This window comes from Pygoscelis adeliae, unplaced genomic scaffold (assembly GCF_000699105.1).
Source record: "Pygoscelis adeliae isolate BGI_AS28 unplaced genomic scaffold, ASM69910v1 Scaffold269, whole genome shotgun sequence".
Classification (NCBI taxonomy): Eukaryota; Metazoa; Chordata; class Aves; order Sphenisciformes; family Spheniscidae; genus Pygoscelis; species Pygoscelis adeliae.
In genome coordinates this window covers 235,611-256,811 of record NW_008825610.1, presented here as the reverse complement: position 1 = coordinate 256,811, position 21,201 = coordinate 235,611, and the positions used below count along the sequence as shown (strand labels likewise).

Genomic DNA, 21,201 nt, shown 5'->3' with positions numbered 1-21,201 from the left:
CTTGTAGTGAGGGGCCCAAACCTGAACACAGTATTCGAGGTGCGGCCGCACCAGTGCCAAGTACAGGGGCACGATCAGTAGCATCAAAGTTTTCAGTTGTGGAATTAGGCTACGTGATGAACACTTCTATGACTTGCAGACCAACAGTTTAGCACAGAGAGGTTTAAGTCTGTAATAGGGTAATTGAGGGTAATTAAGTCTGTAATAGGTAAGTGAGGCAGGTACAAATTTATGTCAAAAAGTTAATAGAAAATGCTAATGCAACCATGTAGGTTGTAAGCTTTGAAATGAGGTCTACCAACTCTTCTCAAGACAAGACTGCAAAGAAGAGTTTCTCTTTGATGTGAGGCAACTTCTGATACTTCATAATCAGAGGCAAAAAATGCATGCAGCAGTGTCTGGGTATATGGAGACTTTTTCAGTTTTTCTGACTAGTGGACAATTTTAATTGAACGTTTTGCATTGAAAAAAAAAAAAAATTAGAACATTTTTCCTTGACTGATAACTTGTGACCACTCCCATAGGATCTGAATTCAGTTTTTCCCAGTCAGTCATTTTATAGATAGATGAGTACCAGTAAGAAGCTGATCTCCAAAGTAGCACTCGGTATCCTTCACGGAGAAAGGCCAAAAGGGAGGTTTTTAAATAATAGCTTTTTTTTTTTTTTTTAAATCTTCTTCTTACTGAAGATTTTTACTACTTTTGGGGGTCTGATGGCAGTTCTTATAATTTACATACTTGCTCACAAATGTGCTTTCTAATCCCTGAATCAAGGCTGGTGAGATGTACTTCTCACTGAAGCATTAATTTATTAACCCAAAAGCATTTTAAAAGGCAACTTTTAGAGGAAGCCTGAGTAGAAACATTGTGAAGGAGCAGATAACTTCTCTTCTTGACATCATCACATAATTCAAGCTGCAGTTGTCAATCCTAATGAAGGTGGTGATGCTGATTTGAGCATATTGTTTATTCGATATGCAAGAGCGTTGGGACATACGGAGTCCTTGTTGCTATCATTTATAATTAAAGTGTCCATCACTTTTCCCTGAAAAATTGCTTAGCAAATAAATTATTAAAGGCCTGATTCTGATACACTTAGTTGAAATGAGAGACCGAGAGACTTCTGAGAACAGTCCAAATGCAGCAAATGGAATTTCTTCAAAGTAAGGATTCAAGGTAAATAATAGTATTAGATTCTCAGTCAAAGCCTCTTCATGTTTTTTAAGGCAGGAGGGTATTCTGGTTTATGTGCTTTAAAATCTAATCCCGCGGACATCTAAGACTGTTCACTTACAAACAATGCCTGACATTGTCTATCATACCTAAACATGTTATCTTTTAAGCACAGTAGAAACTAGGCCTAAAATTAATGGCTGGGTAAGTGTTCCCTACTTATTCAAACAGCTAAAGATAAACAAGCTGTTAATCTGATGGCTTGTACAGTACAGGAGCTTTGTAAAGCTTTGTGTTACCTAATGAGTTTATTTTATTACAAATATGTCTATTTTATAGAGGATTTTTCTTTGATTGTGTCACTGAATTGATATCTAAAAGAAGGGTTCTGCTTAAGTGACGTTCCTTTTCGTAGTTTCTGAAATAATCAAAAAGAGTTGAAGGGAATTCTTTGAAAAACAAATGATTTTACGTGCTTCCATTGTGTTTCAGTAATAACCTTGCTTCCCTAATAGTTGAAAGAACTGTAAATATGCAAGTCCCTCGCAGCGTTGGCAGGGAGAATTTCAGTTGATTTTGCTACCTTGAAATTAACCTTTTACTATCGCATGCATATGTTTGTCATTTATCCCCTTTTTCTCAGGTGCAAAGAGGGCTACCAAGGAGTCCGCTGTGACCAATTTTTGCCGAAAACCGACTCAATCTTGTCAGATCCAAGTACGTCAAATGTTTTTCTTATATTTTTAATCCATGCTGGAGGCTACTCTTGCCATGCGAGATGACCCTTTGCCTATTGTCAGCAAGCTTATTATGGACCACTGCTGCTGTGTGCAGAGAACAGCGTTGCTTTTGTTGGCAGGATAAAAGCACATCTTTCGGTCTCTGTTCTTATAAAACATGTTCTGCTGCAGCAGTGTAGGCCATCAGAGGACTTGATTCCTTATGATTTGGAATAATACCGTCCCTGCTTAGAGCCAAAATACTCACTTTTCTCTGCTTTTGACTCGAGAACAAATAAAATTACATAATCTAAAAGGAAACCAAGTCTAGGCGGCAAAGTGGTTCCTTCAAAAGAAAATAAATTCAGATTGCCGGGAACTGCGGAGATGATAATCTCCTTGGAAATATGTGATGTCAGTTTCCGCAAAACCTGATTTTTTTTCACTGTTACAGTGAAGTCGCTCTGTATTTGCAGACTAAAGGTATGCTTTCAGGTAGTAACGTGGAGAGAAAGTAACTTTCTGTGACACTGCTCAGTGTATGCCAGAATGCCGTCTATGTGTATGTCCTCCTACTCCACTGTTGCACTTTTAAAATTCTGTTTACTAACAAAACTATGTCAACAATATCAGCCAAGATGAATTTCTTGGAGGTGAATCCATTTACTAATTAATGCTGTTCATCTTAAATTTTTTAATGAACTGACATACAACAAAGGGTCATATCCAATCTCTTGTTCTTGTTCTTCTACCTGGAAACTGTAATGTATTAAGTCTTCTGGTTTTGGGTGCTCTTTAAAATTTAATTTGGGTTGTTTTGTGTTTTTTGAAGAATAATGCTTGTTCTTCTAGTCTTTTTTTGTGCTTTCTGTTTATTTTCTTGTGCTTTTCCATGTGAAAGCCTGTTGCCAAAGACACCTGTTGTTTTGTAGTTCTCTGTGTTGCATAGCTCCCATTATAGTTTGCTTTGTGTTTGGTTTAGCTTTTCCTTTTGCTCGACCTTTAACGGTAAAGTGCAGAGCCTATAACGAGTAGGCAGATTTTACCTCTGCCAAGTTGTATGTGCATGTGTGAACACAGAAGTTGTGTATACGTCAAGGAAACAGGTGCTTTGCATCCTAACAGTGGGGGAAAGGAAAATCAATTAACAGCAGGACAGGGTGGTACCTATCTGACTTGTTTTTAACAGGGAACTCTAGCTTTACTCTCTCAAGGGTAGAGGTGAAATTCATATAGATACAATACAAAGCTCTCAGAGTTTTCTCTACAGAAAAGACTCCCAGATTAAGCTGCATCTAACAAGGCCAAAAGCCCTACAGTGTTTATGTACTGTGGAAGGTATTGTTGTTGTTTCTTTGCAGCATTGTGTTGGTTGCACAGACTCGTTCTTCTTTACTTGGGAGAGGCTTACTTACCCTGGTTGGTTTCTGACTGCATTGTTTCCATAAAATTGTTCAGCCACCTGCTCAGTAAGCTACGGTTCTGCCAAAACGTCCTTTTTACACCTTCTGACTACAAAGGCAATTTTATTTTATTTTATTTTATTGAGGCTTGCTTTCAAAATTATCTTATTTAGAGTTTGTAAGAGCAGGGGACCTTGGCTTGATGTTGACGTAGATCCACTGGCCATACCTATGGCCCATGAAGGGCCCCTCTTCCAATATAAGTGAAGGTCAGTGTGAGTTAGGTACTTCCCCAGTCAGTTTTGAAATTTAACTTATACTTAATCCTCACCTGCATTCAAAAGAGGAAAAGCTTCTGTTCAGGTACATTTCGGTGCGTTGGCACAGTGTAATATATCTCTGCATGTGTACGTGCATATGCACTTGTTCTAAGCATGCCTAGCCTGAAAGGGAGATAGTAGAAACTTTCTGCTGCAGTTGGACAGTGACAACATGAACATTTTACTCAGGAGTTAAATCAGTAATGTATTTATCTTCCCTCTGGAGAGGGATGATTAGCGCTCAGTGGCAGAAATATTTGCTATTTGCAAACCAGAGGAGTATAAAAAGTGTTTGACGCAGTAGTCAAGTGCAATATGATCATCTCCAAAGGCTCTGGTGTTGCTTTGCAAAAACTTGGTTTTGTGGTTGAATTGTGTGTTTGGATTAGGAAGAGAACCGCTGAAGGACACGAAAGGGGGAATTTGGAGGTCGCTTCAGAAAAAAGCAATTTTTGAAATGCAAGGCTTAATTTCTAAAAGTTGAACATTGAGATGAGCGCTCTTGTGTCTGGACTGCACATAGCCAACACTGACAGGTGTCAGTCAAGCTTCATAAACAAGTCCAGTTCATTTGAGTTTTGTGGGATTGCTTAGGGTTCTCGGCAGTAAATGCGTTCAGAAGTGCTAATGATGCATCTGATAACAATGTTCAGCTTATTTGAAGTATACGTGCATGAAATACTGAAGCAATATATTTTTAATCTTGCCTTGCCTGTGATAGTGCAGGTTACATTTTCAGAACTTTCACTTGTCATTAAATGGGAAGTGAATCTGGACCACGGTCACTCAGAAAATAGCAACAATATTGTCTTAAAATTGTCAGCTATTTACACGTGCAAGAGCCTTTTTTTAAAAAGAGCCCTCTCAAACAAACCGCGCTTGTTCAGCGTGACTACTGTCTGAGGTTGCACAGTGGCAAATAATGTGGTATGGCTCTGCAATATTTTTAACAATACCAGGCCAAACCCAGCTTCTTACCTCATTTTAGGTGTATGTTAGGCAGGTCTTGACTTTACATCACAGATATGCATACAAATTATGTAATACTTAATATGGATTAATGCATGCTAAATCATGTCCATTTAGCTTAATTAAACTAAACTGTTAAGATATTTAAGATTCTGTTTTCAGGAAACCTCTTGAAACTACCTGGTGGTGTTTCAGGGTTCCTGCAATGGTATCCATGGCTTCTTGCAGTCAGATCTGCCACCTGCTACCTTCCTTCAGGTCAAAGTTAGGATGAAATTCATAAGAAAACAGTTCTAAGACACATATAGAGCAACGTCAGAACACCCCAAACACAGGACCTTCTACTTGGACCTTCAAGCATCACAGTTAAGAGCTTCCACTTCCCTCAATTTCTCCACTCTTAACCGGGTTTTCTGGCTATAAGTGAAAGATGTTTAGGAAAAAAAAAAAAAAAAAAAAAACACAACAAAAAAACCCAACCCAACTTCAAGTAGTTTGAGAAGAAGTTTGTTAATCTTGGAATATGGGAGAAACCTGCCTGAATCATGGGAGCTGCAGGGAACCTAATAAAACTAATAACGTCACCAGTAAGGGAAAAGGCTGCATGCTGCATGACAATGCAACCCATGCTCACGGTCACTATCAAGAGGAGGGCATCTGTCAGCTCTGCTAATACTGGGTAGGACAAGGCCCTGAACTCTCAGTCATCACTTCCTTCATCTATGGAGGAAGTACTAATGGGACAAAAAGAAAAGAAACAGCAGTCGCATGCTGAAAGGAAAGGATAGGAGTATATTTGAAACATTGCTTCAGCTTTCTCCATCTGGGCTAACTTCTCTATAAATACAGTTCATGGCAATGGTAGAGCACTTTCTATTTTCAACATTATAAATACAACTTTAATATAACTTTATGTTCAAGTCATTTTTCAGGCATGTGTAGTCCTGTGTGTATCTATAAGATTAGGAACTTATATACAACATAAATTGTACAAATGTACTCATGTACTATCCTTTATAGTGTTCTGGAGTAGACCTGCCTGGCCGAACGAGTCTTGACAGGTAAGTTGTATGTAGGCTGTGGATATTTCTTTTGATCAGTTTTTATACTGAGGCAAAGTACAACCTTTAAAACTTTGACTGTTCTGTGCAGATATTCCAAAGCGGTGAACAAGGCATTGAGAATGGGTTTGTCACGTTAGCCTTTTTTAATCAAATTATGTTGAACTCCACCTTCAACTATTTTGTTCTTAACTTAGCGTTGAAAAGTACTTTCCTATGCAGAAAGTGTATTTCAGTTTTATAATGCGCAGTATTAATTTTATATTTGGCATATTAACATTCGAGTTGTCTCATTTGACCTCAGAAGCTTAAGTGAAGAGGGATCCCCTGTCAAATATCGGGAATGTTATCTGATCCTTTTTCAAAATAAATGCATTATTTTCTAAAAGGACAAAAATAGGATGGAAAGCTTAAAGGCCATTAAGCCATGCTCCTGCTGTTGCAGTCAACCCATCGTGTAGTTCCTTCCATAAGCTGATCGCACTTCATTTGTAAACCACTTGCAATCAGCGTGAACTAGCCACTAGAAACAGGTTTTGTTTCTTGTCCCTGCTCTGAGGGTTTCGAGACTTCTCAGCTTCCGCCCAAAGTTGGTGCACAGCCCAAATTTGTCAATTATGTTCTTTGTTAAAGCGTGCACCTTGTTTCTACATTGGTATTTTTTTCTGTTTCCACCACGTTACGCTTTGGGTCTGTTAGACTGGCTTTTTCACATGTCAGAAGTCTTCTTCCTATAGCGTTAGCTATAGCCTGTGGTCATATAATACTTTAACCTGTGACAGCATGGCACGCATCATGTTTCTTTTTGAATCTCATCAAAGAGAAACCTGCAAGTGTCATGTCTGGAATCTGCAGTTACTCGTTCTTAGATTACCTTTTTATGTAGCAAAGGATCAAAACCCCTCTCCTGGAAGACTGGGACTGTAAATAAGTGAAACAACTCCAGAGAGTTTAAAAATGAAAAAACTGTTTTTCCAGAAATTTATTCAAAGCCTCAAGACCCACACACATCTCCTCAAAAAGCCCCCAAAATAGCCAAACAAAAATCAAAAATCTTGGGCTTTTTGCCCACCCCATCCCCCTTTTTTTTTTCCTTTCCTTTTTTTTTTTTTAATTTTTTTGTCTTCCCTGTCCAGTTTTGTATTTGTAAGATCACAGGATAATTTAGGTTGACAGAGAAGTCTGGAGAACTCAGGGGTTTGGTCTCCTGCTTTATGCAGAGCTTTGAAGTTTCTGCTAACTGGACTGGACACCACGAAGGTAGTGTGTAAAGGAACTGTTATTAAATAGAGGAAAAAATGAGCCACAGTTGTGAAATACTTACAGAATACATTTTCAAATAATTTGAATAGATAAAATAAACTAAATTTCTGAGTCTCTTACTGAATTATTGATTTTCTAGAACCAATAATTTTTTTGTCAACTTAACCTTTCTGAATTTGTCAATATTCTTCTTGAATTTGTTTTCTCCTCCTTTTTTGATTTCCAGAAGGCACAGGACAAAATAAGATTTTGCTATTGGAAATACTTTGAAGGTTGGATGTAGGTAGGGGCAGTTATGAGTGGAAGAGAATTTAGGGAAAACAGGAGGACTGACTAACCCGAGGTGGATATCTGAGTTTTGTGGAGGGCAAGTCCTTCTAAAACAGATTTAACGTGGGGCTTGTTTAACCCCAGATAGACCGTTTGAACTCTGGATCTAAATCTGAATTTTGTGGCTTAACTTTGTCTCAAAAAGAAAAGGTTTTTAAGTCCTTCTGCAGTAATTATGTCATCTCTTTAAGACTGTTTTGTATTCAGAAAAAGCATATGGAGGGAGCAGCTGCAGACCAAGTCTCTTTTGTAGTAATTGTCATTTTATGCTGTCTTATCAATCTAATTGCAAAGAAGAGTGCCACATCAACTGTGTGTTCACAGAATAAAAATTATTAATGTTACTCTAGGATATTAAACTTTTACAAAAACGAAATAATCAAAAGGTGTTATTTTATTGCCTTGTAAAATTAGATTTTAAGAGCTACGTGGTGAAAATGGCCAAGTGAAGTCCCTGAAAATGACAAGTCAGTGTAAGATCTGTTAGCATCCATCAAGTGGGTATGACATTTTTGTTAACTACGGTTTCTTTATAAGGATATATAAAGAGTTCCTCCAGTTCAAACGCATCGCAAATCAGCCTAGATTAGTGTTGATGCATTAAAGATTGAAAGGAAGGAAGGAATTGGTTTAGTAGAAATAGCAATAAAGGAGAAAAGCAACACTTCAAAAGTCACTTCAAAAAGTTTTAATGAATTTATCTATAGACGAGAAAAGATGCTTCACATGAGATACAGGCTGGGGAATGTGAAACCTCAGCAAGGTAAAATAAAAAAGAAAAGATATCCTTGGGGGAATGAGGGACGTGTTTTCCCTCTTCTTTGATCAAGTGTGGGTAGAGACCTCAGGATATAGACTGTAAAAGGTGACGTGTTTTCAAATTGCAGTTGTGCTGAAGCTGTAAAATTTTACTTTGTGAGTAGTATGAATCTTCTTGGTTGGTTTTGGGTTTGTTTTTTTTTTTTTGCTTTAAAATAGGAACTTAGGCTTTATTCTGCAGAACTGGAATGAAAAGCTCAAAACCAGAAGTGCAACATTAACAAAGTGTTAGTAAAATGGTTCGCCACTGATAAATGGAAGCGTGAATGTGTTCTTTGTCAGAACATGTCGAAAAGTTAAAGCCCAAGAGAAATTATTTGAAAGCATAAATTTGCTACTAATGCAGTGGGCAAAGAAAATCACGCTCAAAATCACTATCAGTTTTGATAATATAATTGTTTCTTAGCCCTCTTAAAAACAAAATTTAAATGCATAGGAAACAACTGGAAGTAATACTTGTTTCTATAGGTAAGCTAACAGTGACGTACAGTATGTGCAGTATAGGTGCTATTTAGTGATTTATTTTTTTTCTGTCAGTACTGCAGAATAGATTTTAAAAATCACAAGAGTATTGGTGATCTTCATGTTTCTAACGTAGAGGGGAATATTTTAAATTACTTCTAGGACTCTAAGTTTGCGTCACTCTTCTCACGTGAAAGCAAAAAAAAACCAAACCAACCCAAAACCAACCCGCGCGTGGAAAAGCAGTTTCCAAACAGCATTAAATCAAATTGCTTTCATTACTTTTGCGTGCAATAACAGAGCTTTTTTCCCCTGTTTTCACTGAATTCCAAATCCTTTAAAAAAACAACCAGCAATGAGTTTGCATAGATTTCCGCACGCGCGCACCCCCCACCCCTCCCCCAGCCCCCACAGGGCTTGCTTTCTGTAAAGAATGAAGGGGGGTTTACAGCTGATTTAATTTCATGTTCAATTTTAAATGTCAGCCTTTACCAAATTCATGTCTGTCTATATTTAGCATTAGCTAAAATAATATTAATTAACAAGTCACACAGGTTTATTTGGAAAAGTAGAAAAATTCAGTCTAAATCCAAAAATCCTTCAGTTTTTCAATTTCAGACCGGAATTCTTTTATTAGTTTTAAAGGAACATCAGTTCTTCATTCTCCTCTGTTCATCTCTTCTCCTGGAAGACAAGAATGTATTGGCATCTGGTTACTCAACACTGTTTTATTTTCAGAACTTTTCATTTAAAGTCTTGAAGTGCATCTGGTTTTGCCATGACTTTTAGGCCATAGGTGTGGTCTTCCGTCATTCAGCTTGTGAAGACTGCATGTCTGTAGAAATTCACGGAGAGAAGCTGGAATCAGGTAGATGCAATATCTTTGACAGCAGGAAAAAAAACCAAACGAACCTCAAAAACACTTGTTTCCTTCTCCTTCTTTAAAAACTGCCTATATGTGGAAGGATAATAATGAAATTGAAAATTCCTTTTATTTGAGCTCAGTATAACTCCCAAGGAAGACAGAAAGTGGAGATAGCTAGCAATGCAAATCCCAGTCAACCAAAACTTTTAATCAGTGTATCTTCCTGTAAGCCATAGATGCTAGAAATCAAGAAGGAAATTACAGCCACCCCATGCAGAGGAGTTTGAAGGCTGCCTTTCCAAAGTACTATTCATCTCTGAAATTTGGGAATTGCATCTAGTTAAAGAATTTCTAGGTCTTTGTGGAGCCATTTTTGCACGTGTATTTTAAGGAAATTTACCGTAAGATGGCAGAAACACTCGACTACAGCTTGTTACACAAGAGCCAGAGCAGATGGCTGTGAAAAGAGGTTACAGACTTATATAAGGGACGGAGTTGTGAATCGCGCTCTCCCGCTGGCGAGCCCGCTCTGCCACGGGCGCCGGGTTCGTCTCAGTGCCTGAATGAGAGGCGGTGCAGCGCTTTCGCTAAACAAGCACCTTCTGAAGTGATGAGCCTCTGAAACATCAACTTCTCCTATCCGCTCCCCTTACAAGCGCGTTGTGACTTCCTAATTCTGCTGTTGGCCCTCCCGTGTCTGGAGAACCGTAAGTATAAATATAGCATGAAGTATATGTTCTGTGACACTCTGGAAGCGTCTAATTTAGCCTGTTGGTCTGAGTAACTAGCTTTTCTGGCTTGCATACTCTTCATACTGACTGTATGTTGCTGTTGGTGTCAGTCTCCCACTGTCTTTCAGAAGGACTTCTCTGATTCTGCCTGGATGGACAAGGTGCAATCAATCATTTGAGTTGTCAGATCACATTTGCAGGCCTTCTAAGAGGAAAATTCAGCGGTGCAGCAACCATGCTCAGGGAGAAAAGTATAAGCAAGGAGGGGTCATCGCGAGATGACATGTAGGAAAATTGCACAAAACATGACAGTGATTTAGCTGAAAAGCATTCGTTTCATCCGGTCCTGTCTTTGTAAATTAGCTACTCAGTTGTCCAAATAGCATTTCACTTTAGCAATACCATTTGACTTTATCTCAGTGATTTAGTCACACTTTTGATGTTAAACGCCTCAGGATTGGCTGAGATGGTATGGTATAGGTTTCATAAAGATGTCCTAGCCTGTTGCAGGAGCTAGTAAGAACACATGGAGAAAAGAGATGGATTTCTCTTACTGGCAACTAATCTTATACCTTTGAATGTATCTGTCTGTATTAAATATAAGTCTGAACTGGGTGTTTTGCATTCTCCTACGTGCGGTTCTGTGTTAAAATGATTCTAGTAAAAAATGCAGCAGTGTGCGTGCAGATAAATCACGAAGTTGTGGGGTGCCTGATATTCTGATCCGTCCTGTCCGCAGTACAGTTATGTGACCGTGAGTAATAAACAGCAGGAAGACAAATTCTGCACTGGTTCTTACAGGCACAAAGCTCGAAATCAGTCCAACACACACTGTCTTGAGAGTAAAAACATTAAGGGGGTCATACATGAGAGCTAAAACTTCCTCCGAGAGGATTTCTGCTGAGTGTCCTGGTCATCTTCCCAAAACTAATACTTTGTAAGAGCCTCTGTGCTCTTAACTGGTCTTCACTCTTTGCATTAAGTCCATACTCCACTACAAGGATGCTTATGAAGGCAATTATTTTTGTTAGACTTTTCACTTCACATGGAGCTTATACCAGTGTTGATTCAGCTCATTTGAACAATCTCTGCTTATTAAGGAAAACCTGGAATAAGTGGATCGTTCAATATTAATGCAGTAAGTGCTCTGTGTTGTTGTGAAGACCAGATGCTTTGGGGGTAATGCGTGTATACACGTATATTCCTGGGATAATGGCAGCCTTACTGAAAACATTAGGGGTCAGCATTACTGTGAGTTTGATTACCATATCAAGGTAATTATTTTCATCTAAGAAGAAAGAAAGTACTGAGACCCCTGAAGGCATTTTCAGGCTCATTTCTCAGGCCTTCCATAACAATCCTGTTTGGCAACAGGGAACAGCCATTTCTGGTTAAAATTTTACTATGCAAACCCAGCAATTTATGAAACTATTATCAAAATAAAAACTGGATCAAAAATATTAAATGGAAAAATCTTGGTCTCACTGAAACTGGTAAATGTTTTATTTATGAATCCGTTGAGGTTACATTGTCCTGTCGTGACTTTTATTCCATGTACAACTACTATTTTTCTAGAGATTTCTGTATTGACCATTGGGGGGTTGAAATTGCCAGCCATGAGGATATGTATTCATCTTCTTCAGTGATAAATTTGATCGTGGAAATGGTTTCTTAAAAGACAAACCAGATCGGTGTTATAGAATCACAGAATAGTTTGGGTTGGAAGGGACCTCTAAAGGTCATCTAGCCCAGCTGCCCCCTGCAATGAGCAGGGACATCTTCAACTAGATCAGGTTGCTCAGAGCCCCGTCCAGCCTGACCTGGAATGTTTCCAGGGATGGGGCATCCACCACCTCTCTGGGCAACCTGGGCCAGTGCTTCACCACCCTCAGCATAAAACATTTCTTCCTTAGATCTAGTTTCAATCTAGCCTCCTTTAGCTTAAAGCCATTCCCCCTTGTCCTGTCGCAACAGGCCCTGCTAAAAAGTTTGCCGCCATCTGTTTTATAAGCCCCCTTGAAGTACTGACAGGCTGCAATGAGGTCTCCCCGAAGCCTTCTCCTCTCCAGGCTGAACAACCCCAACTCTCTCAGCCTTTCTTCACAGGAGAGGTGTTCCATCCCCCTGATCATTTTCGTGGCCCTCCTCTGGACCCGCTCCAACAGGTCCGTGTCTTTGCTGTGCTGAGGGCTCCAGAGCTGGACGCAGTGCTCCAGGTGGGGTCTCACCAGAGCAGAGCAGAGGGGCAGAATCCCCTCCCTCGACCTGCTGGCCACGCTGCTTTGGATGCAGCCCAGGAGACGATTGGCCTTCTGGGCTGTGAGCACACGTTGCTGGCTCATGTCCAGCTTTTCATCCACCAGTACCCCCAAGTCCTTCTCGGCAGGGCTGCTCTCAATCCCTTCATCCCCCAGCCTGGATTGAGACCGGGGGATACTGTGTTCTCCCAGGAGCAAACCAAAGAACAGGTTGTAACAGGCAGTTCTTGATGAGATTGCTTATACTGGGAGGACTTGATTAACTTCCAACCTTTTCAGAGAGCACCCTGCTCCCAGGGCTCCTGGCTCTTTGCTCTCGCTGCAAGTACCAGCTTGCTGTAGAGAAAAAGTCCAATTGTTTGCTGCCACCATCAGTCGCAGGTTAAGAAGGGGCCTGGGAAACAGAAAGTTTCTCTTGTTACTTCTGTACACAGCCTGAGCAACAGGTTTGACAATCTAGCTGTGAATGGACGTGTGAAGAAACAGCACTGAATGACTGAATATAATAGCCAACCTCTGCCTGTCATTGCCCATTTGATTTTTCCAAGTAGTTCTGCTCTTTGATCTTGTTTCCATCTTCCCCAACCATTTTAGCATCTCAGCTGGGTTATCATCATCAAAAGGAAAAGCTTTGAGTGTACTACGTATTCTGCTGTTTAAGATACAAGTTCTTTCTTGGCCTGCTTGCCTTAATTTCCTACTGTCTAGTTTTTTCCTTTTTTTTTTTTTTTCCTTTTACCTTCTATTCCAACATATCTATGTTATTTCCTTCCCCATTTGAGGGGCTTTTCCCCTTCAGCATCTGAATTGCATTTCTGTTAGTGACTCTTCACTCTCTGCTAATCTCTGCTGCCACTCAACGTTCGCCACGTGCTTTTGCTGCGATTTCTTCCCATGTTGCCACTGCCTGTGGCCCTCACTCCCTCTCTGAAACCAAGGTTTGACTCCTTGCTCTGCTTGACCTGTTTCCTATCTTCCAGATGAATGCCTGGATCACAAATTTCTATTCGTGGGCTGTCTGGTCTGTCTCATTTAAGCTTCCTTCTTCCTTATATATCATTTTGACTTTTGCCACGTAACAGAATAAAAAATATAATTTGCAGTTTAATTTAGTGTCCAAAATGTTTTTTACATGTTTACAGTGAACAGCTGTCCACATTCCATTTTGTTTCCCAAGGAGTTGGCTCCAATTATCTCTGACGATACAGAAAGAGGTTACTACCTGATGCTTATCGGGAGAAAATATCCACTGTGGGGGCTGTTTGTGAAAGCCAGTGTCTAAATTTAACCCGGTTTCTTGGGTTTTTTTTAGTAAAACTGACTTTTTCTTGAAGAAAGGTTGCATTTTCAGCACTGAAGCTTTTAATGTGCCTCAACAGAACTTTTATTGGGAAAGCTTTTTCAGGTTCAGAAGAGGCCCCAGATTAGCAGAGAACAGAATATTTGTCCATAACAAGTGAAACACGGGTTCAAGTCCTTGTTCTGCTTGACCTGATTTTCCTCTCTTCCAGATGAATGCCTAGATCGCACCACAGAAGAGAGAATGGGTCAATGTCTTGTCTTGCTGCTTTTCTGGAAGAAAAAGACAGCTTTTTCTGCTATTGCCCAGCTAGCTCTAGTGATGAGCTGGTAGACTTGAAATCTATGGTATAGTAAAATGTGTATTTTTACAGTACTGCCCTACCTTAGAGAGAGCACAAGACAAAATTTTGCCTTAATGCTCATCTATATTATAGGAGGTGCTGGAGTTTACAAAATGTATGATATTGACTTAGGTCTTGATCCTTCAAAAAACTATACTGATGCACGTTGTTTCTCAGGAGAACTACTCGCATAAAAGTTACTAAGCGCATTCGAAGCATCCAACTGAATTATTTGCATTAATCTGTGGTTTACCTCACAAGTTTGCAGTTTTCTTGATAGCGAGATGATCTGCCGTATTTTATCTCTCTGGATTTAATGAGTCCTTCTGAAAAGATGTTTTCTGTGAAGCTGAGCAGCTCTAACGTAGGAGCCCGGCTCCTGCTGGAAGAGGAGCTCCCCCTGCACGGCTCCGTCTGCAGCTGACGGACCGTTCAGTACGCTGACGGGGGGGAGAGCGTAGTTTTGAAGGAGCTTGTTGATCTGTGGAGATTAACGGTTGTAATTATAAATATGTATATATATCTTCATATAGAAAAACAAAAGGTAATTTTGTTACTGTAAAGGCTTTAAGTATTCCAGTCTGGTTTAGCTGTCTTTGAAAGTTTCAGTCTCATATTAATGCCATATAAATTTGATGTCTTTATCGGCTTCCATGTTTTAAGCAACCCTTTTTTGTTAGGTTTTGTTCAGTAAATATTCAAAGGCTTAAATGCTTTAAAAGCCTTAAAATGCTATCTTTACACTTTTAGAGGAGAACTTTCAGAAGAAAGTTGTGAAACTTGATTAAGCCATATGTATAGACGTCTGAACAACTCCCAAGTAAAAAAGCAACTTACCAATTCAGTACTACCATTCTCAGAAAATTATTCTTCATTTTCTAGGCATTGGAAACATGGTGACTAAAAAAATAAGTCAGATAAACTGACTCAATCCTGTATGACAGTAGTGAATGTCTTAATCCACTGGAAAATGGGAATATTTGGCTGTGTATTTAAGGCAAAGCCAGTCAATATAAACTCATAATATCTTTTGGAAGCTAGAACAGACTGTTGGAATAATCTAGAATTTTGCACATTACAGATCAAAGATCACGTCCAGTTCTGTAATATTGTTATAAATTGTGCTGCAACATTTAAAAACAGATGGCAGAGTAAATTAGTTTTTAGTTTAGGTTATGTCTATGTAACAACTTACTGCCAGTTACGGTGTAGCTTTACAGTGCAATTAGCTATTCTGCAGTAACTGCCCGCTTGTGCGGTAAGTCACCGGCTTGTGCAAGCCAGTGCCCTGCAGTTGCATTGGGGCAAGTCTCCCACCATGACTTTATAACACGGCTACACTCAGGAACTTGGTTGGTTTGGCAAATAACGAAGTCCTCATAGCTTGGTGATGGAAGGAATTAACTGAAGCTCCTCGGAGTCAGGTACCACGTGGAGCAAGGACGGCTGGCTGAATGGGCTCCATGAGATGACTCTCTGCCCCTATGGCTCTTTACGTGGTAGTAGCAGGTTTTCGGACCAAGCTTTTACTTTCTGTGTGCCTGCCGCTGTCATAATCTGTACGTAATCTACCTGCTATGGCAGATTAGCACGATCTTGTTTGTCTGAAGTAGGATAGATTTAAGCTTATCAAGTAGGGGCATCCAAGAGAGTAGCAGTTACTTTGAAAGGAAGAATGTAAATCCCTGCACACAAAGAGAGTCTGAGGCTTATTTTTGAAAATAAAAACCCGTTCCTTAATATGTATCAAACATGTAAGATGATTCCTGTTGTCAGAGAACCATCAAAAAAGGGTAAGACGAATGTAAGATAAAGTCTATCCTTGCCCATCTCCAGTGTACTTTACAGTCTGGATGTAGTAGGGTAAAAGTGACTTTTGCATGTGGCCAAGCACATGTCCTGAAACTTCACGGTACAAACCATGTCAGCTCGTCTGAAATGTCCTGTTAGATCCTGGTTGCTCAGTTTATTCTCTGTTCAAACTAAACAATGAAATGACTGTTTATTAAATAGACAACAGGGACAATGTGTGAAGCAGCAAGCTGGTAAATGGCAAAGGCAAATATTTTCTGGAAGACCATCATTTTTTGACATGGTACATGTTTCCACTGAGGGAAAATAAGGCAAAGTGATGGATCAGACCTAGTATCAATCTCATCAATTTTTATTTTCTTATAGCTGTTGACTTTGCAGTGATCAGTAATTCTAATTTGGATGCACGTTGAGTTGAGCATAGCAGGGCCTTTGTACAGTAATAAGAGTTATAACCTGTACATTTGTTTTCAGAATGTGTTCCTCAAAGACAAAAGAAAATGCCTCGTGAAAAGAAGGCAAACCATTAGCTGACTAGCTGTCACACTGTGTCATGCAAGCAGGAGAATTTTCAGAATTCGGACTCGGTTATGTATAAGCCGATATTTGCTATCCAGTTTGGTTTTGTAGAAAACTTTTTTTTTTTCCCTGCTCTTTACTTGCAAAGTAGTATGGCATATTCACTGCGTTGTATAGCTGCCACTTCTGTGACTAAGCGACAATGCTACTACATGAGTTTTTGAGTAGAAAGATAAATTGGGCCCAGTTGGGGTAGTGATAAGGGCACTTTCTTAAGGTGTCAACAACTATAATAGTTGTTGGTAAATATAGAGATGCATCTGCTTGGGGAGATCATGACCCATTTCAGTTGGTTCTTGTTTTATGAGCTCTCTGTGCCCTTGAAGGTACATTCAGAATAAGCCATGTCTCCCTCCAGGACTTCTCGTTCCCTCAACCCTGCATCAGTCCGGAACCTCGTAGCAGAAGATTTTGTGAAAGCAGCATAGACTCTACATGGTTCTTCATACCACCCTGCAGATGTCTGAATTAAGATAACCTTAAGTTCCCTATGTAGTTAACTGGGGAGATGTACTCTCCTGCTCCACCAGGGGCTAATGAGAATATGGCAAATCAGGCGAAAGCCAAACTTAGACGTTATAAGGTGACATGTAGAGGATGTTAGCTCTTCTGACTTTAAGAAGCTTCAATACGGCAATCTGAGGAAGACTCAAAGTCACAGCGGCCCTATGTCTGGCTGCTTCTTAACAGAGCGAAATTGCTCAGTATCTGCTAGGGCAGATCTGCATTGAGAACAGGGACGTTGACCCTGCTGGGTCGGCAAAACATCTCAAATCCAGAGATGCTCAGCTGAACTCAGTGAGTTGGCAGCATCGTGAAGCTGACTGCCAGAATTCAGCACATATAAAGATGAAAATGTCTTTCTTTTTTCTTTCTTTTTTTTTTTCCCCTTGTTAACAAAGTTGCCACAAGAGGAAACTAATAAAGAAAAGGGAAGGGGGGGGGGGAAGGCAGGGAACCCAAACCCAAAACATATATATATAGTCTTGGGGTAGCTTGAACTAGACCTTGCTTAGATTTTAATTTAGGATACTTTAGGTATATCTCAACTGTGAATGGAATAGTGCAACATCAGCAGCCTGCTTCTTGGGTCGATACTGCTCAGTACTTGTGAAATTAAAGGCTTTTTCTAAAACTTGGCAGGGTGTTAATAGTTAAGCACTCTCATTCTTGTGTTGCACCTAATATCCAGATTTTTCTACACTACCCTGCACAGGACTGTCAAGATGGGACAATGTGGATGAGGATTTTAAAAAAAAAAAAATCTAATGAGTGCTATTTTTAATGTTTGGTTGGGTTGGGTTGGGGTTTTTTGTGTAGTGTTCTGTGGAATCAGTTTTTGCACAAGTGGAGAGACTTGCTGAAATGAATTCCAAATGAGCCTTTGCTTGCCCAGAATAAGACCTGGAAAGTCTGCTGTATATTTTAACTTCCCAGCTGAGTTTGTCCTGAAAATGAGAATTACTTAAGCTTAAAGTGAGAATGAGAATTACTAAAATGAGAATGAGATTTACTTAAGCCTTAAAATGAGAATTACTCAAGTTTAGAGTGGTCAACAGGTATAAAAAGAGGGTTGATCTTCCCTTCCTTCCAGTCTAGACCCTGGATCAAGTGGTTTGGAACAACTGGGCTCTGAAGTTTTTCCCATTTTGATCTTTCATATATAAATGTTCCTCCTAACATCTAATATGTATGTGCTGACATAAAACAAAATTTTTCATAGTTACAGCTCATCGTTACAACGTGCATTACTTTTGACAACGCCGTCTTTCATCAGCTGTCAAGCTGCCTGTTAGAGCTGCAATCCTTAGAAATACTCCATCAGAATTACTCCAAGGATTCTCTAGTTTGATTAATCTGAATATCATCTGCACACTTTTCACTGGAACAATTTGTATGTTTTGCTGCTTAATGTAAATGGATCAGCTTTGGGGGGAGAATCTAAATGTATAACCTGGAATCCTTTGCTTAGCGTCTAGGTGTGCTGAAAACCATTTAAAGTTGATTGCCAAAAGAGAATTTGAGTAAGCCTGTAATAAGTGGTCGGAGATGCGCATTGAAAATTTATGGTACGTGCCTTCTGTCCTATTTGCTATGGGCTTTTGCTTTTTCTTCGTAGTCAGTTTCTCATTACAATACAATATTCTCCTTAACCCAAAATTTAGGAAGAAAAATATGAAAGTAATTCATGCCTATAATATCCTTCAGTGCCTACAGATATTAAAGCTGACAAGTAGTTTGGTGGGCAGGATGGCAGATGGTCTGTGTCTGAGCGGAAGAAAGAGCAGCAGCAAAGGAAGTAATATTGCCAAGAGTGATAGTAAAGTTTAAAAAGCAGTAAACGTAGCTGTGTGCTAGGCATTAGCTAAGAGATTCTTCAAGAGGAGGGAGTTTGGAAAAATAAGAGATCAGAGAAGGAATTCATGATTACTGCCTAAGCACATCCCTTTTTATTCTTTAGGCAAAATCTCTTACCAGCAGATTATAATATATGTGGTAGGAGTAGATAAATATTTAAGTAGTAGGTGGTTGGCTCAAAAAAAGAAAAACCAAATCAGGGGGAATACAAGAAAAATACTACATTTTAAGATGAGCTTTGTGGGGGTTTAATTGTGTAAGACAACAGAGCAGTAGGGGTAGAGGGCCAGGAGGAGCAGATGGAAAGTCATTCTCAAGGTGATGGATGTGAACAAACTCGGACTTCAGATCTGCGGAGTCCTGACTGCTAACGCTGCCTTGGGCTCATGGTCAGGATCTGGCTCCGGGGTCAGGCAGATTGCTGAAGAGGGACCTTGGGATGTTCTGAAGGATTTCTGAGTGTCTTAAATTGCTGGCCATAAAAAGCTGGAAGAGAAAGGAAAATTAGAATAGACACAGCTGCTTTGATCAATGCTGTAGGAATGTTAGTCCCTAGGTTTTGGCCATAGGGTGCCCCGATTTATATCTGCTCGTCCCTGGTGCACGTTCAACTCAAAATGCCATTTTCCTCACGAGTTGTTAATGAGAACTGTGTTCAGACACCTTTGAGTTTTGGTACAGGTTTACAATCAAGAATTCAGTTCAGAGCTCTTCTCTATACCATTATTTTTATTTCAGTGGTTTTGATTGATAAAGACTGAAAAAGAACTGAAGTTGTCAAGTTTGGATTGGGACTGCTATGGTTCTTTATTTTGGTCCTCTTGTTCATGAAAAAGGCATACATGGAAATTTTTATTGTCTTCATTTGTACAGAATGTGGTACTTAGACCAGAAAAAATGCAAAAATTAGATGTCAGAATAAGTGAGGTGACTGGGAAAGAAGCAGCGTGCGCGCAGTACAGCGGTTACTGTGTAGATGAGGTGCGGTTGTTTTGCGGGCAAAGTGGGATGTGCTGAGATCCTGACACTGTCACATACTTTTTTTTCTTGTTACACAAACTGATTGAAATGGTTGCTGTTTTTTTATTGATAGCAATGCAGAAGGATGACTATTCTTTTCTGCTTTAACACATTCATTGGCTTAGAAAACAAATTTCTGTAGTATGCTTTGGTCGAAGAGGAAAGTACTACATTATCCGTGTCAGTACTGTGAAATGCGTAACGTATTTTTCTGAAGAAGCTTGGCTGACTGGGGAATTTTATTTTGTTTTACATTTATCTGTAAACTTGGATCAGTTGTCCAGCAGTTTGATTGACTGATGCAGGTTCTGTTTGGTATGCATCCAAATGTACTCATTTATTGTACGCTCCCGTTATTATCCATAAATCTCTCAAGCCTTAGGTACGAGCAGCTGCACCGCTGTTTGAATGTGAAACAGTGCATCTGCTGTGTAAGAATGCAAAATCTCTTACATAAAAGGAAAAAGTAAAGGCAGAAAGTGCAAAATTATTAGCGGAATTTTGGCACCTGTGGACATTTAATAATATTTAGGCTCCTGTACGTCTTAGGTCAGTTTTTGGAACTATACTTAGGCTCTGTGAAAATTAACTCCTTAATGCCTTTGACACACCTGGGAGTAAATGAATGGTTGATGAAAATTTTTGTATGCAGTTTTTGGGCTTGGGAGTTCTTTCTTCCTTTTCTGTCCCAAATGGTATTTGTATTGCGTGCCTTGGTTTGGTTAGCTTGATAGTGGATAGGATATTTGAGAACAGACGTTGGACTGGATGACTGGTAATGGATAGGAGGGTAACTATTAGGTGAGATGGCAACTATTTGTATCTGATTCCCTTTCCAGCATCTGGTTGTCACAAGGAGAGGGACTGTTACTGGTATACCTTACCAACATGTGCAGGGTTGTGGAGAAACAGCTGACCCCCAAGACTATACAGAATTTCCTTAGAATCTGTCCTTAAATGTCACATGTGCATGGTGACTGTTCCTGAGTGCAACTCTTGCAAATGCGACAGAGCCCAGAGCTCGACACCCCTTTCTAAAGGGTGCCACTAGGTCTGTGGAGTGACAAATTTTCAGTAGTCTTATGGGAAGTCATTATAGAGGCTAAATCGGTACCCAGCTGTTAATTAATAACCATCGTTACTAGTTTTCAAAAAAAAAGCAGCCTTGATCAACACTGAAGCTGGTTGAAAGCCAGAGAAACTCTCAGCACTGACTCATTACATTAAAGAGGAGAAGTAGTACAGGACCACCAGTGCAGAGCAGGGAGGAGACGGAGAGGGAGAGGAGCATCAGCTGAGAAACAAAAGGCTCCACGTGTACCTTTTTGTTTGTTTGTTTGGGTGGTTTTCGTTTTACAAAGTAATATAAGGTGACGTGTCTGATTCTATTAACCCCAAAGGAGATCTGCATTGTGA

General features: G+C 39.7%; 1 protein-coding gene across 1 annotated transcript in view; it reads left to right on the top strand.

The window, feature by feature from the left end:
- The window catches only part of NRG3 (neuregulin 3), a 249,923-nt gene that overhangs the window by 134,847 nt on the left and 93,875 nt on the right, over window positions 1-21,201 (top strand). Inside the window, exon 3 of the mRNA XM_009332695.1 lies at window positions 1,817-1,890. Coding sequence (XP_009330970.1) covers window positions 1,817-1,890 — 74 coding nt within the window. The remainder of the gene's footprint in view (window positions 1-1,816; window positions 1,891-21,201) is intronic.